This window comes from Ambystoma mexicanum, chromosome 9 (genome assembly GCF_040938575.1).
Source record: "Ambystoma mexicanum isolate Mex_15411 chromosome 9, UKY_AmexF1_1, whole genome shotgun sequence".
Lineage (NCBI taxonomy): Eukaryota > Metazoa > Chordata > Amphibia > Caudata > Ambystomatidae > Ambystoma > Ambystoma mexicanum.
Window position 1 is genome coordinate 1,069,986,512 of NC_090931.1, and position 24,177 is coordinate 1,070,010,688.

Genomic DNA, 24,177 nt, shown 5'->3' on the forward strand with positions numbered 1-24,177 from the left:
GACTTGCTCATACTGTGCTCTCTTGCTCCACCTTTTATCCCAGTGTGCGATTCTAATCAATTGCCTGACTTTGCAGGACCCCTGTATTGGGACATGTTAGGTGAATGCTCTAGTGATAGTCTGCCAACCTCCGGTGGTTGACAAATTGTTTGTGTGAAAAAGAAATGGTTTGTCATGGGAAATTGTATTCTTTGTCCTAGGGGTGTTGGTAAAGTCAGAAAGGGGGAGGGGGGCTAGAGCATCAGATGGTTCTATGGGGTAGGATGGGGAAATCATGCGTTACAGGTGTTTTGAAATAAGTAGGAGGGTTTGTGAGGAAAACGGGAATAACTAGGATTGTGAAATAAACAGGAGGGATTGTGAGAACGGTAGTGTTTTGCCTGAGCGGGTTGGGAGTGTGAGAAATAAAGACCAGAGGGGTGTGAAAAATAATGACTGGGAGCATGTGGGTAGGAAACAAAAAACAGGGATTCTAGGAGGTGCAGTTTTGAAGTGCACTGGGGTTTGGGCTCCTAGGGTATTTACCAGATATGGAGGGGACGTCGGGTTGGGACAGAAGAGATCTAGTGGGAGGAAGGGAGGCAGATGTAATACAGCCTACGAAGGTTTCAAAGTTCTCACCCTCCTCTCCTTCTCCTGTACAATACTGCGTCTCCCTTGGGTTATTCCCTTGAGTACAACCATGGGCTTCCCTACCCCGGTGAGCCTTTCTTGCTTTTCCACCCCTAGAGTTGGAATCTGAGAGGATCAGCCCTTCGTTGGCCACCTGAATAAGTGTTTCTCAAGGTTCGCTATGTGGAATACACCTTCAGGTATTTCACACTATGGAAGTGGTGGAAGCGCTTCCCAGCTTTGGCAACACGCTCTTTGCAAATGTTTAGCAGCGGTCTAGTGTTCTCCTGCCATGGTGATTGGTACTTCTGGAGCAATAGCACTTCTTTGAGGAGGCCACGAGATGCTCCCCAAATTGCAAACCCTCCTTTTCCTGATGTGTGACAAGTTCCTCGTTTTCCTTTCCCTTTTCTCCTGCTTGTCCCATTCCTATTCCTGTTCTGTGCCTGCCGTCTGTTTAATATCATGTTTGCCCACCTCGCGTTGTTCTCTCCTGCCTGCAGCCTGTGTGCTGTCTTCTCACTATCTTTCACCTAGAATACTTACCTACAAGAGCTGCCTCTACCAGTCGCAAACCTCTCTGGACAAACTATTGAAGAGGGTATTTCTGCCATATGGCTTTTCCCTCTTGATCATGGAGTGATCCTTGGGCGCCCCCTTCGACTTCCCTGTCCACTAGGGGCAGTCACAGTGGTGTCCGGCTGGGATCCCCCCTACTTGTTCTCCAAATGCTGAACATCTGACAGTGAGAACTCCAGAATCCTGAAATAGCCGTTCTTCACGACAGAAAGGCCTAAAACAGACAGGACACTGGTAATTAAGTTGAGAGTAATGCCCAAAGGGCTGGCCTGACAGACCAGTGTGGGACAGTTTACTGGGGCAATGGGTGCCAATGTGACCCACTTTAATGACTGTGCAGTGGGTAGTTTTAAGCAATGCTGCTGGCCAAATGTGCTTTTCCGCAAAGATGCTTCCCAGGATTGTAAGCAACGGTTGGCTGTGAAAAGTGGGGCCGCTTTTTTATGTGCATAGGATTATTTCTGTCTCAATCCTGAACAACACAGACCCAGCACAGGGGAGGCCCTTGAGTCAACAGAAGAGTTGGAGAAATGCGTGATTGAAAGTATCCTGAAATTGAATTCCAGGCTGTGTGAAGAACCGGAGGGCACCACTGCAACCTCCCACCCCCCACCACCCCCCCCCCCCAAGATCTTCCTCTCCGGTGGCCAGGGAAGGGCTATCGCTTTTGAATTCCAACCCTGGCGGTGGATATGCGAAGGAGGGTGACCTGGATGGAGGGTCTTTGGGAAGTCGAGGAAAGGTGCCTTTAGGTGAGGCATGGTATCCCCCTTTCTCGTGTCAAATTACATCTTACCCTCCGCCGACCTTCATAGGTTATTACCAATCTTCCCCACTGTCACACACTCCCACTGTATCCCATTCAGGTTCCTTTAAGACTGGGACAAGGAAAGGGTGACTAGGAGTAATGCACACTTCCATCAGCACACACTACTCTAGTACTGGGATGAGGAAAAGGACTGTGTAACATCACTCTAAAGGTCAGGCATGTCCCATTGACAGTTAATTGTAGTCAGGAAAAGGACTTGCACTTGTAGCCACTTGAGAGGCTACATGTGCTTATAATAAAGGAGAGACCCAAATGGAGGTGGAGAACCGCCATGGAAGCCAGGACGACGTGGAGCAGGCTGGAGAGGGGCTGGTGAAAAGGACGCCGACTGTTGCATGAGAGCGAGAAGGACGCCGAGGCTGGAGAGAATCGCGAGAGAGTCAAGAGCCCTGCAGAGTCCCAAGCTGCGTGCCCCCAGCTGGAGCTGGGGACACAGAAATCGCCACTAAGATGCAGGAGGCAGCAAGACCGCTCTGAAGAGGCAAGCACGGCTCGCTGGTGCTCCCGCTGTGAGAAAGAGGAACGAGCGAAGGCAGAAAAGGAATGCACAAGCACCAGCAGGAGATGCCAAACACAGATGACACAGAGAGAACACTCATGCCGAAGCGCTCCAGGGGCTTAACATGGGCCCAGGAAATTACTGAACAAGTGAATGCATATAATAAATGGGTCTGGAGACTGAGAGGACATTATTGAATACTGAAGAAAATGCCAGGTACTTAATGAGTTACTAAATCCCGAACTAAAGAAAAGCTATGCACAATATATGAAAATACTGCACACGTGGACAAAAAGTGATGTGTATTTACGAATGAATGAAAATGAGGAAAAAGCATTTATGAACAATCTGAAAGTACAAAGCCAAGTGAAAACCAGTCTTTTTTTTTTTAACTTTATTTTTGGTTTTTCAATCTTCTCACCATATAAAGGCACCCCTAGGGCGCTTAATCAGAGTGAGACAAAAACAGCACAATTAGAAAGAAAAAACAAACCCCCAACTTCCAACAACCCTGTTGATGATGCCTTCGGTAACTTGTAGAACGGAGGCCCGGAAATTGTGGATTCCCGGACAATTCCAGGCTAGGTGGAGGAAGTCAGCGTTAGCTGCCGCACACCTGTCACATCGGGGTGACAATTCTGGGTGATGCTTGTTCCTCTTAACTGGGGTGTAGTACGTCTGATGCACAAAGTTAAAGTGAATCAACTTAAGCCGAATGTTTATTGCCACTTTTTGCATCTGGCGGAGGATATAAGACCAGTCTTCATCCGATACTGCTTCCTGAATGGCTGTTTGACATTTTTGCTGCGCCTTGGATTTGGGAGGCGCATTGCCTACTAGGAGGGATTTATATAACAACGATACTAATCTTCCCTCCCCCTGTGCTTGAATCGTATTGTGTAATAAATCCCATGTGGGAGGTTGTTTGGGGAAGGATGGAAACAGCTTTTGAAGGGTGTGGCGTAGTCTGAAGTAGATGAACACGTCTAACGAGGAGTTGCCGCCTCTATCTTTGGCCATTTGTGCGGTCAGGAACGTGCCCCCAGGGAAGAGGTCACCAAAGGAGTGAATGTTGACCTTTTCTCTCTCTATATTAGGAACACTTTCTCATTAGTAATGGGAATACCGGGAACGAATCTAATGGGCAATAATGGGGAAAATCTTATTGTCACCCCGTATTTATTAGCTATTTTTTTTCCAAATTGCGTAGGTGGATAGGACTGTGTTTAGCGTGTTATATGGGACCAGAATTTGACTGAGAATAACAGCCCTCAGGCGGTTGGGGGAGGCTAGGGCACATTCCACTTGCACGTGGGGTCAAACAAAGTGGACCGTATACCAGTGACTGAGAAATTGGGCTTGGGCTGCCCAATAGTACTTTTCAATATCGGGGAGCGCAAGACCCCCGTTTGCCACCGGCAGCGTAAGTGTGTTGTATGCCACGCGCGCTGGTTTCCCAGCCCACACCAATTCTAGTATTAGGCTCCTGACCTTTTGGAAGAAAGACCTGAGGATCAGTAACGGAATGTTCGTAAATAAATAGAGGAGTTTGGGTAAGATGACCATTTTCGTTAAGGAGGTTCTTCCCCATATTGTTAAAGGTAGAGTTTTCCACCTGTGAATTCGTTCCTGCAATGAATTTAATGTACAGACATAGTTATCCCTATAAATTTCATGATGATTTCGAGACATATAGATACCCAGCGAACCTTTGAGGTTTCCCATTTAAAACCGTAATCATCTGGGAATTCAGTTGTGGTTGGGGTCAGGGGGAAGATGAACAAGTTACTTTCTTACCTGGTAACGTTCTTTCGATGGGATGGTCCGACAACGTATTCCATATCTATGACATGTAATCACCACAGCGGTGCTGCTTCGGAAACTTTTTTCGGCGTCTGCGTCGATGACCTCGATGCACCGTCGTCGAGGACCTCCTCCGACGTCCGACGTCATCCGATGTGATAAGTAGGACGCACGACGCCCGTAGCCTCAGTTGTAGTTTTTTCCCCCAGAACGTGTGACATTAGTCAACTGCCAGTCAGACACAAAGCCTTGCGGAACGTAAGCTGCAATCGCAAAAGAAATTCTGCAGCGGGGAAGGCAGGGCGGGAGCGATATGGAATACGTCGTTGGACCATCCCATCGAAAGAACGTTACCAGGTAAGAAAGTAACTTGTTCTTCAAGGGGATTGGGTCCTCCGACGTATTCCATATCTATGACAGACTCCCAAAGCAGTACCAGAGCAAGGAGGAGGGAAAGAATTTAGAATCAAAATTTAGAATTGCCAGTCAAATAGCAGAGCAAAGGACTGCCTTGCCAAAGGCCAGACCGTGTCCTCGGATGGAATTGAGGGAATAGTGACCTACAAATGTATGTACTGAAGCCCAGGTGGCTGCATCACAGATGTTGCGAATAGGAACACCCCTCTGCAGGGCAGTAGATGCAGCCATACCCCTGGTAGAATGGGCCCGCAAGCCAGCCGGTGGGTCCTTACCCGCCAAGCGGTAACAATCCGAGATGGCCAAAATAATCCAGCGAGACAAAGTCTGTTTCGTCACAGCTTGCCCCAAACGCTTTCCAGCGTAACCAATAAAGAGTTGATCGTCCACTTTGACCCGGGACATGCGTGAAACATAAATGCTTAAAGCTCTCCTAGGATCAAGCCTATGGAGCCTCTCCTCTTCCTTACCAGGATGCGGAGGAGGATAGAATGCCGGAAGAACAACCTTCTGGGCCAAATGAAATTCCGTCACTACCTTCGGAAGAAAAGAAGGACGAACTCTAAGGACAACCCTGTCCTTGTGAAATACAGTGAAGGGTGGCTTAACTGAAAGTGCCTGTAACTCACTCACTCTGCGAGCGGAAGTAACCGCAACCAAAAACACAGTTTTCAGAGTTAACAGCCTCAAAGGGCAAGAATGTAAAGGCTCAAACGGAGCACCCATAAGAAACTTAAGAACAAGGTTTAAATCCCAACCGGGCACCAGGAAAGGTGACTGAGAGAACACATTAGTGAGCCCTTTCAGAAACTGTGAAATTAAAGGGATTTTAAAGTAAGAAAACTCTTCAGACGAGCGCTTAAAGATGGACAGCGCCGCCAGGTAACCTTTAATGGTACCCACTTGCAAGCCCCTGTGGGCCAAAGAAAGTAAAAAGGACAGAACCATGGGGATGTCACATGCAAAAGGATCCACATTCTGAACTCTGCACCAGTCGCAGAACTTACGCCAACGGCAACGGTACAGAGACTTTGTTGCTGGCCTTCGGGCCGAAAGCAACACCTCCATCACGTCTTCAGGGAGGTCCCAATCCGTATACCTCAACCTTTCAGAAGCCAAGCGTGAAGGTTGAGGGATCTGACCTCTGGATGGAGAACCTGACCCCCCTCCCGTGAGAGCAGATCGTCTCGGTAGGGAAGACGACGTGGAGGGCAGATGGACAAGTCGAGAAGGTCCGGGTACCACGTCCTCCGAGCCCACGCCGGAGCAATGAGGATCATTCGGGAACCGAACTTCCGTAACCTCCGCAGCACTTGCGGGATGACGGGGACTGGAGGAAACGCGTACAGCAGCGGGAATGACCACTCCACCACAAACGCGTCTCCTAAGGCTCCTTTTGGAGGAAATTCCCGCGAGCAAAACCTTTCGCACTTCCGGTTGACACTGGAGGCGAAGAGATCCACTTGAGGGGTCCCTCAAAGGGCGAAGATCTCCAGGAGAATCTCCTGAGCCAACTCCCACTTGTGAGAGATCGCGCTCTGCCTGCCATGGCCACTGTGTTGTCCGTCAGGATCAGGACATTCTTTCCTCGCAGTCAGCAGAAAAGCCTTCAGGGCTAGCCTGACGGCCCTCAGCTCCAACAGATTGATATGGAGTCTGGACTCCGACGGAGACCAACGACCGCTGACTGTCAGCCCGTTGGCATGAGCTCCCCATCCCGTGAGGGATGCATCCGTCACGATCGTCACCTCCGGCCAGGGAAGCCAAAATGGAGCCACCTTCATCAAGTTGCCTTCGACGGCCCACCACAGAAGGTCCCGGGCGACCGAGGGCGGCACCTGAACCGGGTCCGACATTCTGCCGGAGGACTGCGACCATTGCGTCTCGAGTGCCCACTGCAAAGATCTCATCCGCAGGCGAGCCTCTGGCACCAGAAGAATGCAGGATGCCATGAGGCCGAGCAACCTCAAGAACTCGAACGCTGGGAGCGTCTGGGCATGCTGAAACTTGTGCACCATCTGCTGAATGTGAATAGCCCTCACCTGGGGAGGAAAGCACTGCCCAAGGGAAGTGTCGAGCACTACTCCGATGTACTGGAGCCGCTGTGTTGGCGTCAAATGGGACTTCTTTAAATTGAGGGAGAAGCCCAGCCTGTGAAGGGAGTGGCAGGTGACGGACAGATGATCCAGGACTTGCTCGGGAGAGCTCCCCCTGATCAACCAATCGTCCAGGTAGGGGTAGACGTGAATCCCCCCTTGCCTGAGATGCGCTGCCACCACCACCATGAGCTTGGTGAAAACCCTCGGGGCGGAGGTCGATCCGAACGGCAGGACCCGAAACTGAAAGTGCGAGTCGCCAACCGCGAACCTCAGGTACTTCTTGTGCTTGGGATGGATCGGCACATGGAAGTAAGCATCCTTGAGGTCGAGTGACACCAACCAGTCCTGAAGCTGAAGGGCCTGGAGGACTTGAGAGAGATTAACCATCTTGAACTTGTCCTTCCGGAGGAGTTTGTTCAAACCGCGCAAGTCCATGATGAGTCTCAATCCCCCGTCTTGCTTCGAAATCAAAAAATAAGGGCAATACCATCCCTTGTTCCTCTCCGCTACAGGCACCAGTTCTATGGCGCCTTTCTCCAGCAGGGCTTGAATTTCCTGCGCAAGGAGCAGATCTGGACTCTGCAAAGAGAGGTTCCCCGGTGGATTGTCACAAGGCCTGTGCCGAAAGGGAAGACAGTAGCCGTGGGTTATGATCTCCAGAACCCACACATCTGAAGTAATGGCTTGCCACTCTACAAGATGCTGCGCCAGCCTTCCCCCAACCGGCGAACCATGGGACATGGCCTCATGACTGAATGGGAGCGGCTGCAGCTTTACCTGAGGGCAAAGAGGCAACTGCCCGAGCGGCCTTGGCACCACGGGTACCCTGTCGTCCACCTTTGGTACCCCTGCGTTGGCCTCTTTGACTGCCAGCTCCTCTCGCTTTACTGAAGGACGAGTAATAACGAAAGGAACCACCCCTCCACTGCTGTCCCCTAGGACGAAAAGGCGGAGGTTGGCGAACTGCAGCGCCCAACGACTTTTCTGCAGCTTTTGAGGTCTGCAACCTCTCAAGGCTCTCGTCAGCCTTGCTGCCAAAAAGGTGTTCACCGTCAAAGGGCATGTTGAGGAGCCGGGACTGCACATCCGGAGCAAACCCCGACTTCCGCAACCACGCAAACCTGCGTATCACGTGCTCGCCGCCATGGACCTGCTGACGCATTCAGCTAAATCCAAACCCGACTGAACGGACTCACACATGGCATCCTTACCATCCTGGACCATAGCAAGGAAACCATCCCGTTCGTCCCCTTCGGGAATATGTTCAGCCGCTAACGCAACACAGTTCCACAGAGTGTGTGTGAAACGAGACAAGGCACAAATGGAGTTGGCCGCCTGAAGCGCCATACCACCAGAAGAAAACACTTTCTTCGCCCAGCCATCAAAACGTTTGTCGTCCCTATCAGGAGGGATGGTAGGGTACGACGCCTGCTTTGCCGGGGCCGTGGCCGCCTGCACCACCAAACTCTCCGGAGTGGTGTGACTGGTCAGTAGCAGGGGTCGCTACTGGCTAGACTGTATTTTCGCGACAAGGAGCTGCCCACCGCCGGGAGACTCTCCGGAGCAGTCCAAGCCGCCGCCACCCTTCTCTGTAAAGCCATATGGAACGGCAGTACCGGGTCAGTTGGGGGACCAACATCAAGAATGTCCGTCAGATCATCCTGCACAAACTCCCCTGGGGGAGCAGACCATCCCAAGTACTCAGAAACCCTAGCCATAAGGCACCGGTACGAGGAATCGGCATGAGAGCCAGGCTCAGGCCTACAAAACTCCACCTCCGGAGAGGTGTCCAGTCCACTGGCATCATGCAGCGACTGCCTCAAATCGTCAAACTGACCATGGCCCGAGACAATTTCATCTGGAACCTGACTAGGAACCAGGCCATCAGAATCCTCATCCGCCTCTGAAATATATTCCAGGTGGCGAAAAGAAGGCACCCGAGAGTGCTTTCTCTTAACCAGAGCCTTCCTAGGGGGTTCCCCCATGCCACGGGGTACCTCCGACACGAAAGGCTTTGTGCAAATCGGTGCCGGCGTCGAGAGAACAGGCATCGGCGCCGAGAGGATCGGCGTCGACGCCGAGGAAATTGGCGTCGACGTCAGATGCAGCGCCGACACAGCCCTTGAAGCCGGAGCCCCGAGCGTGTCCTTCGACGACCTGAGCGTCGACGGCTTCGATGACTTCCTCAAAGCCGGAGCCTCGAGAAAGCCTGTCGACGCCCTCGACGCCTCAGACGTCGATGTCTTCCTCGAAGACCTCACAGGTGCACACGGTCTCGAACGCGTCGAGGACCGGGACCTGGAACGGGTACGTCGAGAACAAGTCTCCTTGTCCGAACGGGACCTCTCCCGTGACTCGTGCCGACCACTCTTGCGAGCGGTGTCTCTCGACCTCTCACGACCGACCCCACTCGGGGGCGCGGACGGCTTAGTAGCCTGCGACTCGAGAATCACCAGCATTTTCTTCCCGAAGGAAGCCCATTCCTCCGGCGTCGCACGGCTGGTTGGGTAAGCGACGTGCCGGGCAGAGTCCTCCGAAGAGGACCTGGAAGACGACCGGTGTCGGCGCTTCTGGGAACGCCTCGAAGAGGCTGAGGAGTGGCGAGACCGACTCCTAGAAGGAGACCCACGAGACTTCCGACGATGACGCGGAGAGTCACCTCTCGAATCATCCGTTGAAAGACTTCCGGGGCTTGGACACCCGACCTACCGACAACTTCTTCTTACGTTCGCGTAAGGCTTTGGACGTGCGAGTCCGTCACCGACATCTTGGACCCACACTCCCTGCACTTCTTGAAGCCCGGACGCGGGGTCGAAGACTAAGTAGAAGACATCTTCACACGAAGGATTTTCACAAAAACGAACAGGTTCGAAGAACCGAGAAGAACAGAACTCCAAAGAGTCGAGGCGTTAACCGAGATTCACGAAGCAACAGGTTTGCGGAAAAAACGGAACTGAGGCTACGGGCGTCGTGCGTCCTACTTATCACATCGGATGACGTCGGACGTGGTCCTCACGACGGCGCATCGACGCAGACGCCGAAAAAAGTTTCCGAAGCAGCACAGCTGTGGTGATTACATGTCATAGATATGGAATATGTCGGAGGACCCAATCACCTCGAATACAGATTTTGAATGATTAGTTTTGAGACCCGACATTCGACCAAATTTTATAACTTCTCCCATTACCGGGTTGACCTTGGCCTGGGGGTCGCTGACAAATAACATCATCAGCGTAGAGGGAGACAATTAAACTATGGGGACCCAGTTTGAGACCTCGTACCAGATGGTTGGCGCGAAGCCTGGATGCCAGGGGTTCCGTAATGAGGGCAAAGATAAGGGTGGAGAGCGGGCAGCCCTGTCTTGTTCCGCGTTCTAGTGTTATGCCTGCGGACTTGGAGTTTCCAAGAGTAATATATGAGCGAGGGGCACTGTAAAGCAGGGACACTACTTTGATGAAGAATTTGCCTAGGCCCATTTGTGTAAGCGTTGCAAACATGAATGGCCATTCAACCGAGTCAAATGCCTTCTCGGCGTCGAGAAGGACTGCTATAGCCCGTTGTGATGGATTTAGGGCCTCTCTAACGCCAAACAGTCTCCTGATCCCATAGGTTGTGCTTCGCCCCGGGATAAACCCAGCTTGGTCTCCGATTACAAGTGCGGGCATAAGAGGCAGCAACCTTGCTGCAAGGATTTTAGCTAGAATTTTATTGTCCAGATTAATCAAGGAGATTGGCCTGTAGGAAGCACAATCGTCTGGGGGTTTTCCGGCTTTGTGTAGCACCATTACGTTGGCTTCACATGATGTAGGGGGGAGGAAACCAAGCTGCGAAGATTCTTCAAAAACTCGGAGCAGAAGCGGGGCTAGGATGGATGCATGGGCCTTGTAAAACTCTCTGATGAGCCCATCGGGCCCAGGCGCCTTGGCATTTGGGAGGGATTTTATTGCCTCCAGAACCTCCTCAACTGGTATCGGAGCATTTAGGGGTTCATGTAGCTCCGATTCAACCCAGTACAGCTCTGAGTCATCGAGGAACTTTTGTATGGTTTCTGGATCGGAGGCCCCTTTAGAGCTATAAAGATCTTGATAGAAGTCTTGAAATACCTGGACAATGTTTTCTTCAGAATATACCAGTCTACCCTGGTCGTCTTTGATACATTCGACTTGAGTCGGGGTTTTGTCTATAGATAGGAGACAGGCAAACAAGGCGCCTGGTTTCTGGCCTTCCCCATATTGGAGGACCTGATGCTTGCGGCTAGTGAACTTTATTTTTCGTTCAGCTGTTTCTTTAAACTTCAGCAGTTCTTTTTTTATTTCTGAATAATGTGGGTCTTGAGTACATGTGGGTCTTGAGTAGTGGAGGCTCTCATCTCTAGTTCTTTCAAGTGTCGTTCGCTACTGGCCAAGTCCTTCCGGATCAGTTTTAATATGCCATTTTCTTTGGCCAGGCTCGTACAAAGCATTTTAGTGTTTCCCACATGGTGCTGGCCGAGGCGACCGAGTTTTGATTTATTTCAATAAAGGATGTTATTTCCTTGCAAAGTTCATCCGCAAAGACAGTGTCGGTGAGTGCTCCGGGTTTGAATCTCCACCGGAGTCCAGGATTGGTGGTGCCAGGAAGAGTGGCTTCTAGTGTGACCATTGAATGGTCAGAGAAGGAACGCGGCAGGATTTGACTTTCTCCCCAATCAAAAGGGCAGTGGATAGATGCTAGAATATAATCGATCCGGGAACTAGTGTTGTGAACAGCAGAATGAAAGGTGTACCCTCTGGCGTCTCGATTGTGGCGCCTCCAAGTGTCGGCTAACTCAAATGTGTGGCAAATCTCACGGACTTGGACACTGGCTTTAGAGGGGTGTCCCGTTGTATTATGGGATTTGTCGAATATGGGGTCAATTGGTGTGGTAAGGTCCGCTCCCCAGATAATGGTTGTTGTGTTGAACTTCCCCAGCTGAGTCATGACCCAGTTGAAGTTATTGGGCCCATCGGTATTTGGTGCGTATTAATTTACTATTACTACCTCATTCCCTGACATCAACCCTCTCACCAATAGAGCTCTTCCTTCTGAGTCCTTCACTGAGTTGATGAGACTAAAGTTCGATTTTCTGTCTATCAAGATTGCAACACCTCTGGCGTACGAAGAATATGACGAGAAATACCTGTGACAGCCCCATGATTTAGCCCAGAGTTGTTCCGATGAAGGAAGGAGATGCGTTTCTTGTAATATAGCTATAGTAATTTTGTGGCGTCTGAGATAATGGAGGATTCTCCTAGTCTTCGCAGGATGGTTACTTCCACGGATGTTCCAGGTGGCGATTTTAAGTGTTGGTCCCACCATCTGGGTGGTCAGTTAAGCTCCAGTTTATCAGGACTGGAGGTGTTGACTGGATTCTTGCGATCTGAAGGTGGGCGGAGGGCCCGGCTTGTATTGGAGTAGCCAGGAACCTGATAGTTGTTGTAGAATAAGGGTGAGAGGTAGGTAGCGGCCCGGCTGAACTGGAATCCCACCCTTGAGTGGGCAACCCCCAACTGGCCCACAGAGAACAATCCCTTACAAACAGAACAGACAACATAGCAGTGCTAGGGACGCCGGTGGCCCTCCAAGAGGCGGCTGGCTCCCAACTCGCGTTGCAAATTACGGTCCGTGGTGAAAGAGCCGCTGTATGAGTGTTGTTGAGGCATCATACCTGGTGCGACAACTATGGAGCTTATGTTTACGGTGGATCTCTCCTCGGTCTGTTACCCCTCTGGGGGATGTGGTTGTTTGGGGCGGGCCGGCAGCCGGCTTGGTCTAGGTATTCGCTGATGTGTTTTGCCTTCGTGCTGAAGTTGAAGTTTCGCCGGGAAAAGCATGGAATATTGGATCTGGTTTTCTTGCAGTCTTCGTTTCACTGCTGTGAAAGTACGTCTTTGCGCCTGGACAGCTTGGGAGAAATCAGAGAAAAACTTGATCTTATCACCATCGTATTGGAGATCTCCTTTGATTCTGGCTGCTCTGAGAATGGCGTGTCACGCTCACCTGACTCCCACGGAGGCGCTGGCCTGGTTCGCGCTGCTGTGACCTCTTCTAAGGTGATGCGCAGGGTTCGGAAGACGGACTGGACCGGGCCCCCAAATCTGGCTTGTCTGGCTCGCAGAAGTATCCTTCTGTAGGCGGAAATAGGGGATTAACTGTCTGCGGGGTAATGCAATCGGCCTCCCACTTTCCCCTCTCACCCTCCTCGAAACCCTTCTGTGATTCCCCGTAGCGTCTCACCTTAGGGTCTGGAAGGACAAGCTCTCCATCCTGCTTCTGCTGCAGGGGCGCGTTGGTATCCAGTTACTTCACTGGATTTTCGGATTGGTGAGAACCAAACTTGCTTGGCTTCCAGGTAAGTTTTTTGATAAGAGGTTCCCCTTGTGTCCATGCATTAATGTACTAATCTTTAATGAGCGTTTTTTTGGTAATGTCTTTTCATTCGCTCATTAACGCTGATGTCTCTTTTTCCCCTTAGGGGCCGGGGTCCGGAAATGCCAGGATGCGGCGCGGACCCGAAATGAAGAGGGAATGAATCAACAGGTAAGTCTTGGAGATTTAGCTTTCCTTATTCCCTTCTCTCTCTCACCTTGTGTTCTTGCCTTTTTCTCCCTAGGCGCTGAGGCGTGACTGCGAATCCGGATGATCGCTGCTGAACATGGAGGCGCCCTGTAAAGGTGAGTGGAATGCGGCGCTGCAGCGATCGACGCGATGAGCTTTTAAATAAAAGTCTTCCTTTTCAGGAGTGTCGGCGAGATGTCTCCGGGATGCGGATTTAGCAGGTAAGGACTTTTCCTTCTTCTGTTCTCTTCTTCTCTTCCTTTGCAGGTGATCCAGGATGCTGGCACGCGTGGCAGAATTCAGGATGCAGGAGCAGACAAGGTGAGCGTCCAGCTGCTAGATGCAGAACAACGCGAAGCACGTGTGGCTGTTCGGGTGGGGTTTAAATAGCCTTGGAAGAAGTTCCAGGTATGTATCCTTCCTCCAATCAGGTATTTCCCCGACCACGCCCAGATGGTAAATTAGTCCCACAGGTAAAGTAGTTCCTTTCAGGCCTCAAGGAGGCCGGGATCCAGCAGCATGGTCTGCATCAGGTAAGTGCACCCAAGCACTCCCATAATGAGCCTGGCGCCTATGGCGCCAGGACTGATGTCTTTTATGAGCCTGGCGCCATAGGCGCCAGGACACTGTCCAAAGGGCCCCTATATGGGGTTGCTGGGTCTTTCCTTGGGGACTGGATGTCCGCTTTCGGGGACGCAGGGCTTGAACCGGCTCCCCGGGAGCGGGCATCATGACAGCGCGTTTCGGTCCTTATAATTGAGTAGCTTCGTAATGATAGGTCGGGGGTTTGCTCCGGGAATGGGTTTTGCATTAGGAACCCTGTGGGCTCTTTCGACAACAAAACATTTAGACAGGATTTCTGAACCAAACAGGTCCGTGCAAATTTTCTCCACGTATTCCTCCATTTTCAGGGCGGGTTGGTGTTCTCTGATTCCGACTATCCTTATGTTATTACGGCGTGAGCGGCCTTCCAAGTCCTCGTTTTTGGCGTTTATGGCCTTCATTTGGGCCTCCAGTTGGGATACTCTGGAGGATAAGGCTGACGTCCCATCATCAAGGTTGGAAACTCTCTGTTCAACAGTGTCGAGTCTGTCAGCATGTTTATCCAACCGATGTTGGAGCAGGTCAACTTTGGAGGAAAGCAAGTCTAGTTTGCTCCCCAGGCTCCCAATCCCCGCCTTGAGATCTAACAGAATTTCTCTGATGTCGAAGTCTTGTGTCACCTCATCTTCGTTGAGCGGACTTGAGTTGGGTGATTGCGGTCTGCTGTTGGAAGAGGACGCTTTGACTGAGGAGCAGCTCTCAGTTTTCGTTGCGATCCTTCAGTTTTCCCCATGATCACAATGGAAGAGGGTGATGAAGTGCCGAGAAGGCGACACGGAGTGAGCTTGGAAGGGTCAGTCAAGAATCTGCTGGGTGAGTTCGTGGCGAGCTTGCCGGGGATCTCTTAAGGCTTACTTTGGCACGCACACTACAAATTTTGGTTTCGCCTCTGTCCCCTCTATTGTCTCCGAAAGGCGCCGGTGAGGGCTTTGGTGCCGCGGCTGTGGATGGAGCGCCAACGTCCCTCGGAAACGCCAACCTCTAGATGAGCACTCGGGCAATTCGCGGGGACAGGCTCAGCGATCGACGCAGTTTATGGCCTAGAACTGAAGCAGTGACTTCGCGTGGGCTCCAGGGCGGTTTCACCGTCAGCAGCCGGTGGTGAAGTGTTTCTGCTGCAATCCAGGGCACTGTTTAATTGACTGGCAACCCGCCGTGGAGTGACGCACATATCCGTAGAGACCTTCTCATTCTCGGGGTTCCCGCTGCCTGCCCCGTACCCTCTAGACTATGGATCTTAGTAGGCCTCACCGCACTGTTGCGGTCGTATGCTATGTTGACGCGCGGAAGAGCCGGGAGACCAATCCTACTTAATGTGGGTGCTGACGATTAAGGGGGCGCTAATACCTGGCTTTCGGCTGGCGTTTGGTCATTGGCCTCCGTCATTCTAGCTCATTCGCGGCTGTCCTCTGGGCCTTCTCCGAGCTCCGTGGCCTCCCAGCGATCGGCCCCTCCCCCGTCTCCCGGGAGTCTTGACGCAGCGCGGCTGGCGCTCGGGGGGGCCACTGCCGCACACCGCTGCCTTGTGACTTCTCTGCTCCGTCTAACGCCTCTGTGGTACGGTCGGTGCCCTTTGTTGTTGCAGCCGGGCACAGCCGCCTCCCTTACGACCGCCCTGCCTCGGCCTCGCCGTGGTCGCGCCGCCACCAAGATGGCGGAAGGGGGGGTGGGACCTTTCTTGGGCCGTCGTTCGTGGGCAAAAACTCACGCAACAGCCGAGCTCGTTCCAGAGTTGTGCACAGAAACGCCTTAGCTCTCGCTGGGTGTACACAGCAGCTTGGCAAGTCACCTCGGAAGCACGCTATTTTCAGGATTTTTGGGGAGCTATACAGAGCTCACAGGAAAGCCGCCATCCTGGACGGCTCTCTAGCGTCCCCTGTGAAAACCAGTCATGAGAGTTGGTGAAGCACGTGAGAGGCAAATGATAAGCACTATTGGATAGTGTGAAAGCAAGGTGGTGACCAGGAATAAAACACCATGACGTGAATTGTGTAAAAGGCACGTGTTGGCAGAGTCAAGAGACAGCCAAGGAGAAACAGGAGTAAAGATGGACTAATGTCACAGATGCAGAGAGGAACCCTAAGGTTGCAAAGTAGTCCAATGAGAATTAGTGAACATTATAAAGTGCCACAGGTTATCGGTTGACTGACCTATGATGGTTGGTCAGTGAATTGTAACTAGAACAAGTAACCCCTACTTGGAGTAAACCAAGGAAAATAAAGAGGTTGAAGTTGTTGTGCCTAACAAGTGTTAAAGTGACTAAGGAGAAGAAAAAGCCAAGTGAATGGCTGGAAAACCTGAAAGGGCACAAAGTGGACTTTTAATTCATATTGCAAGTTGATAAAGTTGAATTAACTGTGAACTGGGTTGAACTTGGGGAAGGGAAACCCAAGGCTGTTTGGAACTGTGTGGAACTTGGGGAAGGGAGCCTCAAGGTCTTTTTGTGGAACTGTTCTGAACTTGGGGAAGAAGCTGAAAGTAAGCCATGAGCTGGATGAAGTGCAGAACTTTATTTTGAACATGGTTTCTTTGGTTGCAGACATCCCTACTCATTGTATAGTTTAAGTTGTGAGGGCAAGCATAGGTTTTGGACACAGACAGACTTTTGAGTTGAACTTTGCAACACAGACTATCCTTCGTTTCTTTAGGTAGGGAAATCCCACCACAGTGTAGGGCAAGTTAAGCCTTACTGCATCCTGGCACTTGAGGAATAAAAAGCTTTATTTTTAGAAAGGTGAATCTGTTGTCTGTGTCTTACTTCATGATGCATTCACAGCTGGTTATACTGTACAGTGTGCCAGGCTTAGATATTCTCACCTCTAATTGCATTAGCCAAGATATGAGAGTTGCTCTATCCAACCAAAGTTGAAAATAGATGGAAAATATTAAATATTTCTAAGGGAACAAACAGCTCCACGACAAACATTTATGTTTAGCACACCAGTACTGGAATGTTGCTCATGTGGGAAATAAAAGTGACCATGGGGGAACTTTCATACCTTTGATGCAAGTTGTTTTACTGAATCATCTGTTTGTGTCTGATGTTCAGGTGTGTGGGAGCAGCCAACACTCTTTAAAGTGTTACTATTACTTGTAGTTTGATTTGGTGGTGACAACTGAGACAATGGAATGTCACGTGGCTGGTCAATCCCTGTAAAAGAGTAAACAAATGTTAAAAGTGAGGAAAATATTTTCATTTAAAATGTTACTAGCAAAGGTATTAAAAAGAAATATGTGAAAAGGTATATGCGCCACAGGCTACCATTATTGAAATATGCCAAACTCTCTCCATGGCACTGTTCTAAACTCACAATAATAATTTGAACAACCTCAATTTGACAATTTCCAAACAAGAAGCTATTTGGGTGAAGAAGATCAAATGCAAGAAATTATGCAGTTGTGGGAGTCCGTGGAGCATGAACTATCGATAAAAATAAGCATCTTAGCTCTTTTTAGATGGCTGTCTCACTAGATTTTTTTCACAAATGGAACATTCTTAGCTGTGAAATCTAAGACAAGTTAGCAGACAAACATTTCTGAATGCAAAAACCACACACATGTACATATTCAGTTTTGTAAACAGTGCTACATAGTGCTGAGCGAGTATCTAAAGGCTCTAAGCATTTGCGGAAAAGGGAAAAATTAACAGGGACATGGGGATTTATTCACCCTCTCTGGGCCATTCTGGGTGGAGGATATAGATTGTGGAGATTAATGAATGCATATTCCTGCGAAAGCAGACTGTCATCAGAATTTTTTTTCTCTAATTAGTCTTTCTAGTTTACTGGTATGTAACAGTTTCACCCGGCCCTATTTCTGCCCTATCGTGTTACTTTAGAGGTTTTCAACACAAGTAAATATAAAAATATATACTTATTTAACAATGCAGATGCATTAAGTTAGAATACTACAAGTAAGTAAAAAACATATGCAACAAGAAAACAAGGGGCAGATTAGACAACGACCCCCAAGCGCTTGCACACAGAGAGTGATAATTTGTTGTAGGGAGCGGGTGGTTGTATGGTGTGGATGTTTCGCTCTACACTCCACAGCACAAGTAATGAATTTAGATGATTATACAAACACATTGCGCCAAACATTGTAAGTTTTGTGCACAGATACACATTTTAATTCTTTGCGAGGTCAGCCTGACACGTGTTACGAGACTTGGCTCTTCTTCTGAGGCTGAGACAATTAGTATCATATAGTTTATAGGTTCATCGATAACAGTGGTGAACAATAAAATAAACAAGAAAGACACAAACACAATGTTCAACAAGGGGTGTTACAGGAATCGTGATTCCCATATATAACAGTCCATTAACAAGATACATCCATGTACATAAGGGCAATGCAACAGTGCAGGACATACATATGTGAGAAAGAAAACTAAGGGAGGAGAGAGAAACAATAATATAAACAACTAATTAGTCGGGCTTGGGTATAAATAGAATATACTTATATATATGTATGGTCATTTGGGCGGTGTGTCATCACCTATGCCTCTTAAGTAAAGTAAATTATAATTACCTAAGTAGTTAGCGGATTCTCATAAATCACTATAAGAGGAATTATATATTTGCTCATATAGTAAACAGTGATGCTCATTCAATTGGTCATACAATTTGGTGACTCTAGTTATTGCACCATCCATAAACTTACCAATGTGCATATTCCCAAAAGGTCAATTCAATAAACCACCTGCCGAAAAGGTATTGAAAGTGAAATGCTATAGCTTCCCAATACAAACTCATTTCTCCATGACATGATAATAGATCAATAGAAAATATGTAATTACCTGACTGTTACTGCACTGTTGAGTCTGAAAATAATATTCACTATTTGCAATTTGCGCAATCCCATCATTATCCATAAAATTACGATCACGCATCCATTTGCGATCTACGCGTTGATCCCAGTTAGGATTAGCACAGCCAAAGGTGCATCCAAAAAGAAATAAAAAAACTGTGCAACAATCGTAGTTAGTTAAGTATTCCAATCTACTTGAATCAACTGAATGATGCCCCAGCCAGGGACCGCAACTAAATTCGTTGTGTTGCTGCTTACCTGCCTTTCGGCATCTAACTGAATGAAGGGAGAACGTGTTGCCGCTTAAACCCTACATTAATAGATTCAAGGTTGCCTGACCTCCGTGGCGCTGTGCGTTACAGCAGTGGTTGTCTGATAACGTCCACCATCTTAAGTGAGTAACTTTCAGAGTCCAATAAAATAAAAACTAACTATTCGAATGCCCATAGCCTGCATCCAATAAAGTTGGTTAGTGTAGTGCACTGTTGGGAACTAAATTTAAACCTTATGATTGGCGCTCTCCTCAAATATGTCAGCACTATATTTTAATATTAATAGCTATGCAAACTTAACTTAATGGTTGGTTTACCCTGACAATCAATCATGTCTGCAATAGCCATATCAGTTCCACTACGGCTATCCCATTTAACTGGACAGCTAACATGCTACTACAAAAACCAGTTTTACAGTCTGGTGCTTAATAACGTTTCCGTGCAAACATGCACAGCTTCCTAATTCCGAAGGCGTCTGAGGGCATGCTGATGTGACACCATCGATCCAAATAGCCGTTGCATGGATCCTGAAGCTATACTTGAAATAAACCAATGTCCCAATTCAGGACATTATAGAGCAAAGCATGAAAACGGGTTCATGGTACACGAGGCTTACACGAATACAAAAAACGGCATAGCACTTGTCCCCCATGGATAATTAACACGTTTGCTTCACTTTCAATTGTACTTGAACACCACTTAAAGAACCACAAAGTATGTGTAGACACATCAGCACTGAAAACAATTCAAAGGAATATATAAAATTCATGGTCTGTGCTGAGTCCCTTGAAGACCGTTCTATATTGGCAGATTAATCTCGCCTCAAGCTGTCTCAATTTAAGTTCAAGATTGCCACCCCTCTGTGGTAAACTAACCTTTGCCATCCCAGTAAATTTGACATCTTTTTTGTTATCCACTTGGTGGACTTTTTGCCAATGGGTTACTAAGGGGTATTTCATGTCTTGATTGGATAAAGTTGATAAATGTTCTCTGATTCTGATTTTCAAGGGCCTGATGGTACTGCCAATGTAACGCAGACCACACACACACACAGATGATGCAATACACCACAAACTTGGAGTTACAGTTAATGAATGAGTTAATAGCATATTACTCCAATGTTCCAAAGTCTACTGATGCTGTTTCACGTGGACACATACTGCAGCCACCGCATTTTGGAACCCTTTTGTCTGACCCTGGAGTAGTCACGTATCACCCCCAATTTGGTTGGACATGAACGATGGACCCAATATGTTTTTGAGTGTTGTTGCTTTGCTAAATATGATTCCGGGATTTGGCTCAAGCCATCCATCTAGATCTTGGTCTAGGTGAAGTAAATGCCAATGCCGTTTCAAAATGTTATATATGTTATTGCTGTCCGCATTGTAGCGGGTAATAAGATGTAAATGGTCACCCACCATACTTTCTCTGCATGCATCATCACTAAATCCATTCCGCACCTCACAGCGATGTCCTTGGGCGACCTTGCGCTTTAGAAGTAACGTTAACATAAATTGTGTTTTTTACGGCGCATCACATACATTTCGATGCACTTAACACTGTGACCTATTCTTGTTTGCAAAAGGCCATCTTGGGGTAACCGACAGTCACACAAGGAAGTGCTAACATCTGCCCTGCTAGCACAAACTAGAGCAAACGCTCCTGCTGGTGACATTTGCAGCCAGAAGCGGTTCTTATGTATGGGCGTAGGGGCAACACTGCCTTTCTTTGAGCACCAGAAAGATGTATGTTTAAAAAGAAAAATGCATCTTTTTCTTATAATGGTGCTCCAGCATATCCATCTATTCCAAAGTGTGAAGCAGTGGCAGCTTCTCTCATTGTAGAATGTGCATGGGTGATGAAGTAGCCTGGTACAGCTACAGCCTGTGTATGCAGGGCGAGTCCCTCACAAAGGCGGCTTTGGCTCTATTTCCCCATAGAGTACGAAGGGCTACACGCAGATGACATTGTCCTAGAACATTCGAGTGCGGAGGGGCGTAGGAGGACCGGCCCTGTAGCCTCTGATCATACGCAGACAGCGCAAGTTGTGACACAGACTATGACTGGGCAATCTGAGGCAATGATTTGCTGTCATTCATGCACACATTCAAAGATCCATTGGCTGTTACTTTGAGCCAATGGAATTTGATCGTGCTGTGCGTGGGAGGGGCTGGCCCACACAGCAGTACTGGGCCGTGTAAGTCGTCAGACTACACATGCAGCAAGAAGATAACTCACTCGAGACAACATCTACCTGGCTGTCGAGACATGCATCCATCTGACCTGTTTGAGCCTCATTCACCTACTGAGGGGAAACTACAACTGGCGGTCTACTGTCTGCCTCTCAGGCCATTAGCATGGCTTGCAGCATGAGCATGGTGTGCAGTTTGGTTTGGTTCCCTCAGGGCTCACTCTGTCTCGGTGGTCGATGAAGTGTAAAGCCTGTTCCATTATGTTGATATGCCTCTCTGGTTTGCTCATTAAGTTTGGGTTTGGTTTGCTTTGACTTGTTTTAGAAGAAGGACCAGAATATACAAATTATTTACTTGTGTTCGCGAATTTCCCCTTCTAATGAAAGGCATTTGATCTGCGCTGAGGTCTGTAGCAGCCCCTGTTCTAAGAATCAACGGACAGCAGAATCATCTCTGATAGCGGGGACAGGGCCATGACCGTGTCCTTGCCCATGTCGTTCATTTTTTTTAAACAAACCTCCACCAAATGCTGTCTGCTATAGGAACACATGTAAAGCATACAAGCTTCAGTGTCCCCATGTTATTTTGTAGGTGCAATGCACCGATACAGGCTGAAAAATGAAATTATCATGTTAATGGAAAGGCTTATTTTCAGCACTACCACCAAATCTTGCTCGAGTCCTCCCATATCGGATGGGCCATAGAATGCAGCTCTGCCTTTCATCTGAAAACAGCCTGATCTTAACTAAGAGATGTAGTTAATGGTGGTAAGCAAAACTCACCTGTGTGTATGGCGAGCATGGAGGCATACGATGTTTGCTCTGCAAAGTGTGGAGCTGGCAGGGGAGGCGGCAGGGTACGGAATGTTTTTGGTCCCCTTGCTTATAGCTGAAATAAAGTGCCTGTATATGTTAACAACATTCCATTGATCTGATATAATTTAAAGTTGTCCAATGCAGAAGGAGAGTGGAAAATGTGTAACCATATTTTGGGGGCACATGCAGTTTGTTTCGCTGAGCATATATTTGATCACCCAATGAATATAAGTAATGGGAAGAATCACTTCATTGAATCTAGGTAAAGAACTTAAAGTTGTGGGGAGGGGAGTCAGCCTTGCACTGTTTAATGAACACAAAGAATATGTTCCCTAATACAAATTGCATGGGTAATTGCCATGGTGCCATGCACTAGATGTCAGGATGTATAACGTGGGTCACACCTTGAACTGTATTAATCGTCCAACATATATTCGCTGCCCCATGCCAAAAGCTGAAAGGAGTTTAAATAATGTTTGTGATTCTTGAACACTTTTTGCAGAGGTCTGTCTTTGATCAGGAAATGCACATTTAAAGTGACTGAGCCTTCAGTTTGTGAGAATGATCGCTCTTTAGGGAATATGTGCATCCCTTCATCCCCATTGTATGGCTTCATTCTGTGGCAAAATCGAAATAAAGCACCAGAGGGCGGTTTGAGCGGCTCTGGATTATCAAAGGGCAGATCTAATGGCCTCTGCAAAGCAGAATAAAGAAAGGTACCCAGAAGGCTAGGTGAAACACTAATTGACAACTTGAGGGAAGCTATTAAGCTTACTTTGTCAATCACAGGGGGCCACTTTAAAATAAGAGATGAAATGCCCTAACATGGCCCTGGTGATACGAGTGGCTGTTGAGGTGATGTGTGTCACCTCCAGGTAGCATGTTTGACTCCCTGCAGGGCGCAAGACTTTAATCCTTCACAAGGTACACACAACATAACGTATCATCGATCATCAATACAAATCTTCTAGTTTCTAAGCCCCAGCCACATTGGTATATGGGATTTAGATCCATGAAATGGCTGCAGGGTCAGTCAAACCAGCATATTTAGTATTCATATGTACAAGTATGAGGGACCCCATACTTGCCAACATTCTCCACAGCCATTAACATTACCCAATTCAATGGTGTTCAATGTATTGACCTCAGAAGCATAAAGTGCTGTCAGTTCCGCTGGGATCGAAACCTATAACTGTAGGTCCCAAAAACATGCATTGCTCATTGAGACATTTTGCAGGTGAATGTGATTTGCGGACATTATGGATAACATGTTCATGTTTCTGAACCCCAATCATGCTAATGTTGACACGAACCACTCAATTCTTACTTTTTGCTTAGATCATTGAATTTGCGAATCAAGCTCTCTGGTGGAGTAGTAGTGTATTGTATACATAAGGAGTCACTTTGGTGGGAGATACAAGGTGTTGCAACAATTTGCCATGGTTGAACAATAAACTAATTCCTCTATGCCCAATAAATGCAACATTCACAGCAATAGAGTATCATTTGCATAAATGTCAGTACCAGTTATACTAAATAAAAGTTGCTTTAAGATATAACGTTGCATACGTCAGAATAAATCACCATTACTAGTATCTATACCCAACTGCTTTTAAGACAATTCCTGTGTGAAACTGTGTAGTAAAATGCTTAGTTTGTGCTCCACTTTTCCAAATTGTTCTTGAATCCCCTTTGTACGTTCTGGGCTTGCTTGCTGCGTTTGCTCAATTGCAAATTTAGGGACAAGCATTTACACCCCACCACTTTACTGAGTTACCAGATACCACTGTCTATAGCTGTCATAACAAAACATACTGTAAAGATATTTAGACAAACACGTGGTCGCCACACAAAGTGGAAGACTTTCTGCCTGCAAATGCAAATCAACATGGTCTTTCTCTGGTCATCTCCAAATCTTTTTTTTATTAAGATTAATTTCTATAATAATTAAAGCAGTCAACACAGTAATGTAATTTAAGGCCAAAAACTGTGCGTTGCTTGATTCTGCACTAGTTCATTCCAGACTTGACTACTGCAATAGTCTCCTGGGAGGCACCGTGACCACACATCTT

General features: G+C 48.1%; 1 protein-coding gene across 4 annotated transcripts in view; it reads right to left on the reverse strand.

Annotated features, from left to right (window-relative positions):
• Nucleotides 1-24,177, reverse strand: part of TANC1 (tetratricopeptide repeat, ankyrin repeat and coiled-coil containing 1) — a 2,406,012-nt gene that overhangs the window by 1,045,610 nt on the left and 1,336,225 nt on the right. For all 4 annotated transcript variants that reach the window (XM_069616378.1, XM_069616375.1, XM_069616376.1 and 1 more), the window contains one exon: nucleotides 17,017-17,168. In XM_069616378.1, coding sequence (XP_069472479.1) covers nucleotides 17,017-17,168 — 152 coding nt within the window. The remainder of the gene's footprint in view (nucleotides 1-17,016; nucleotides 17,169-24,177) is intronic.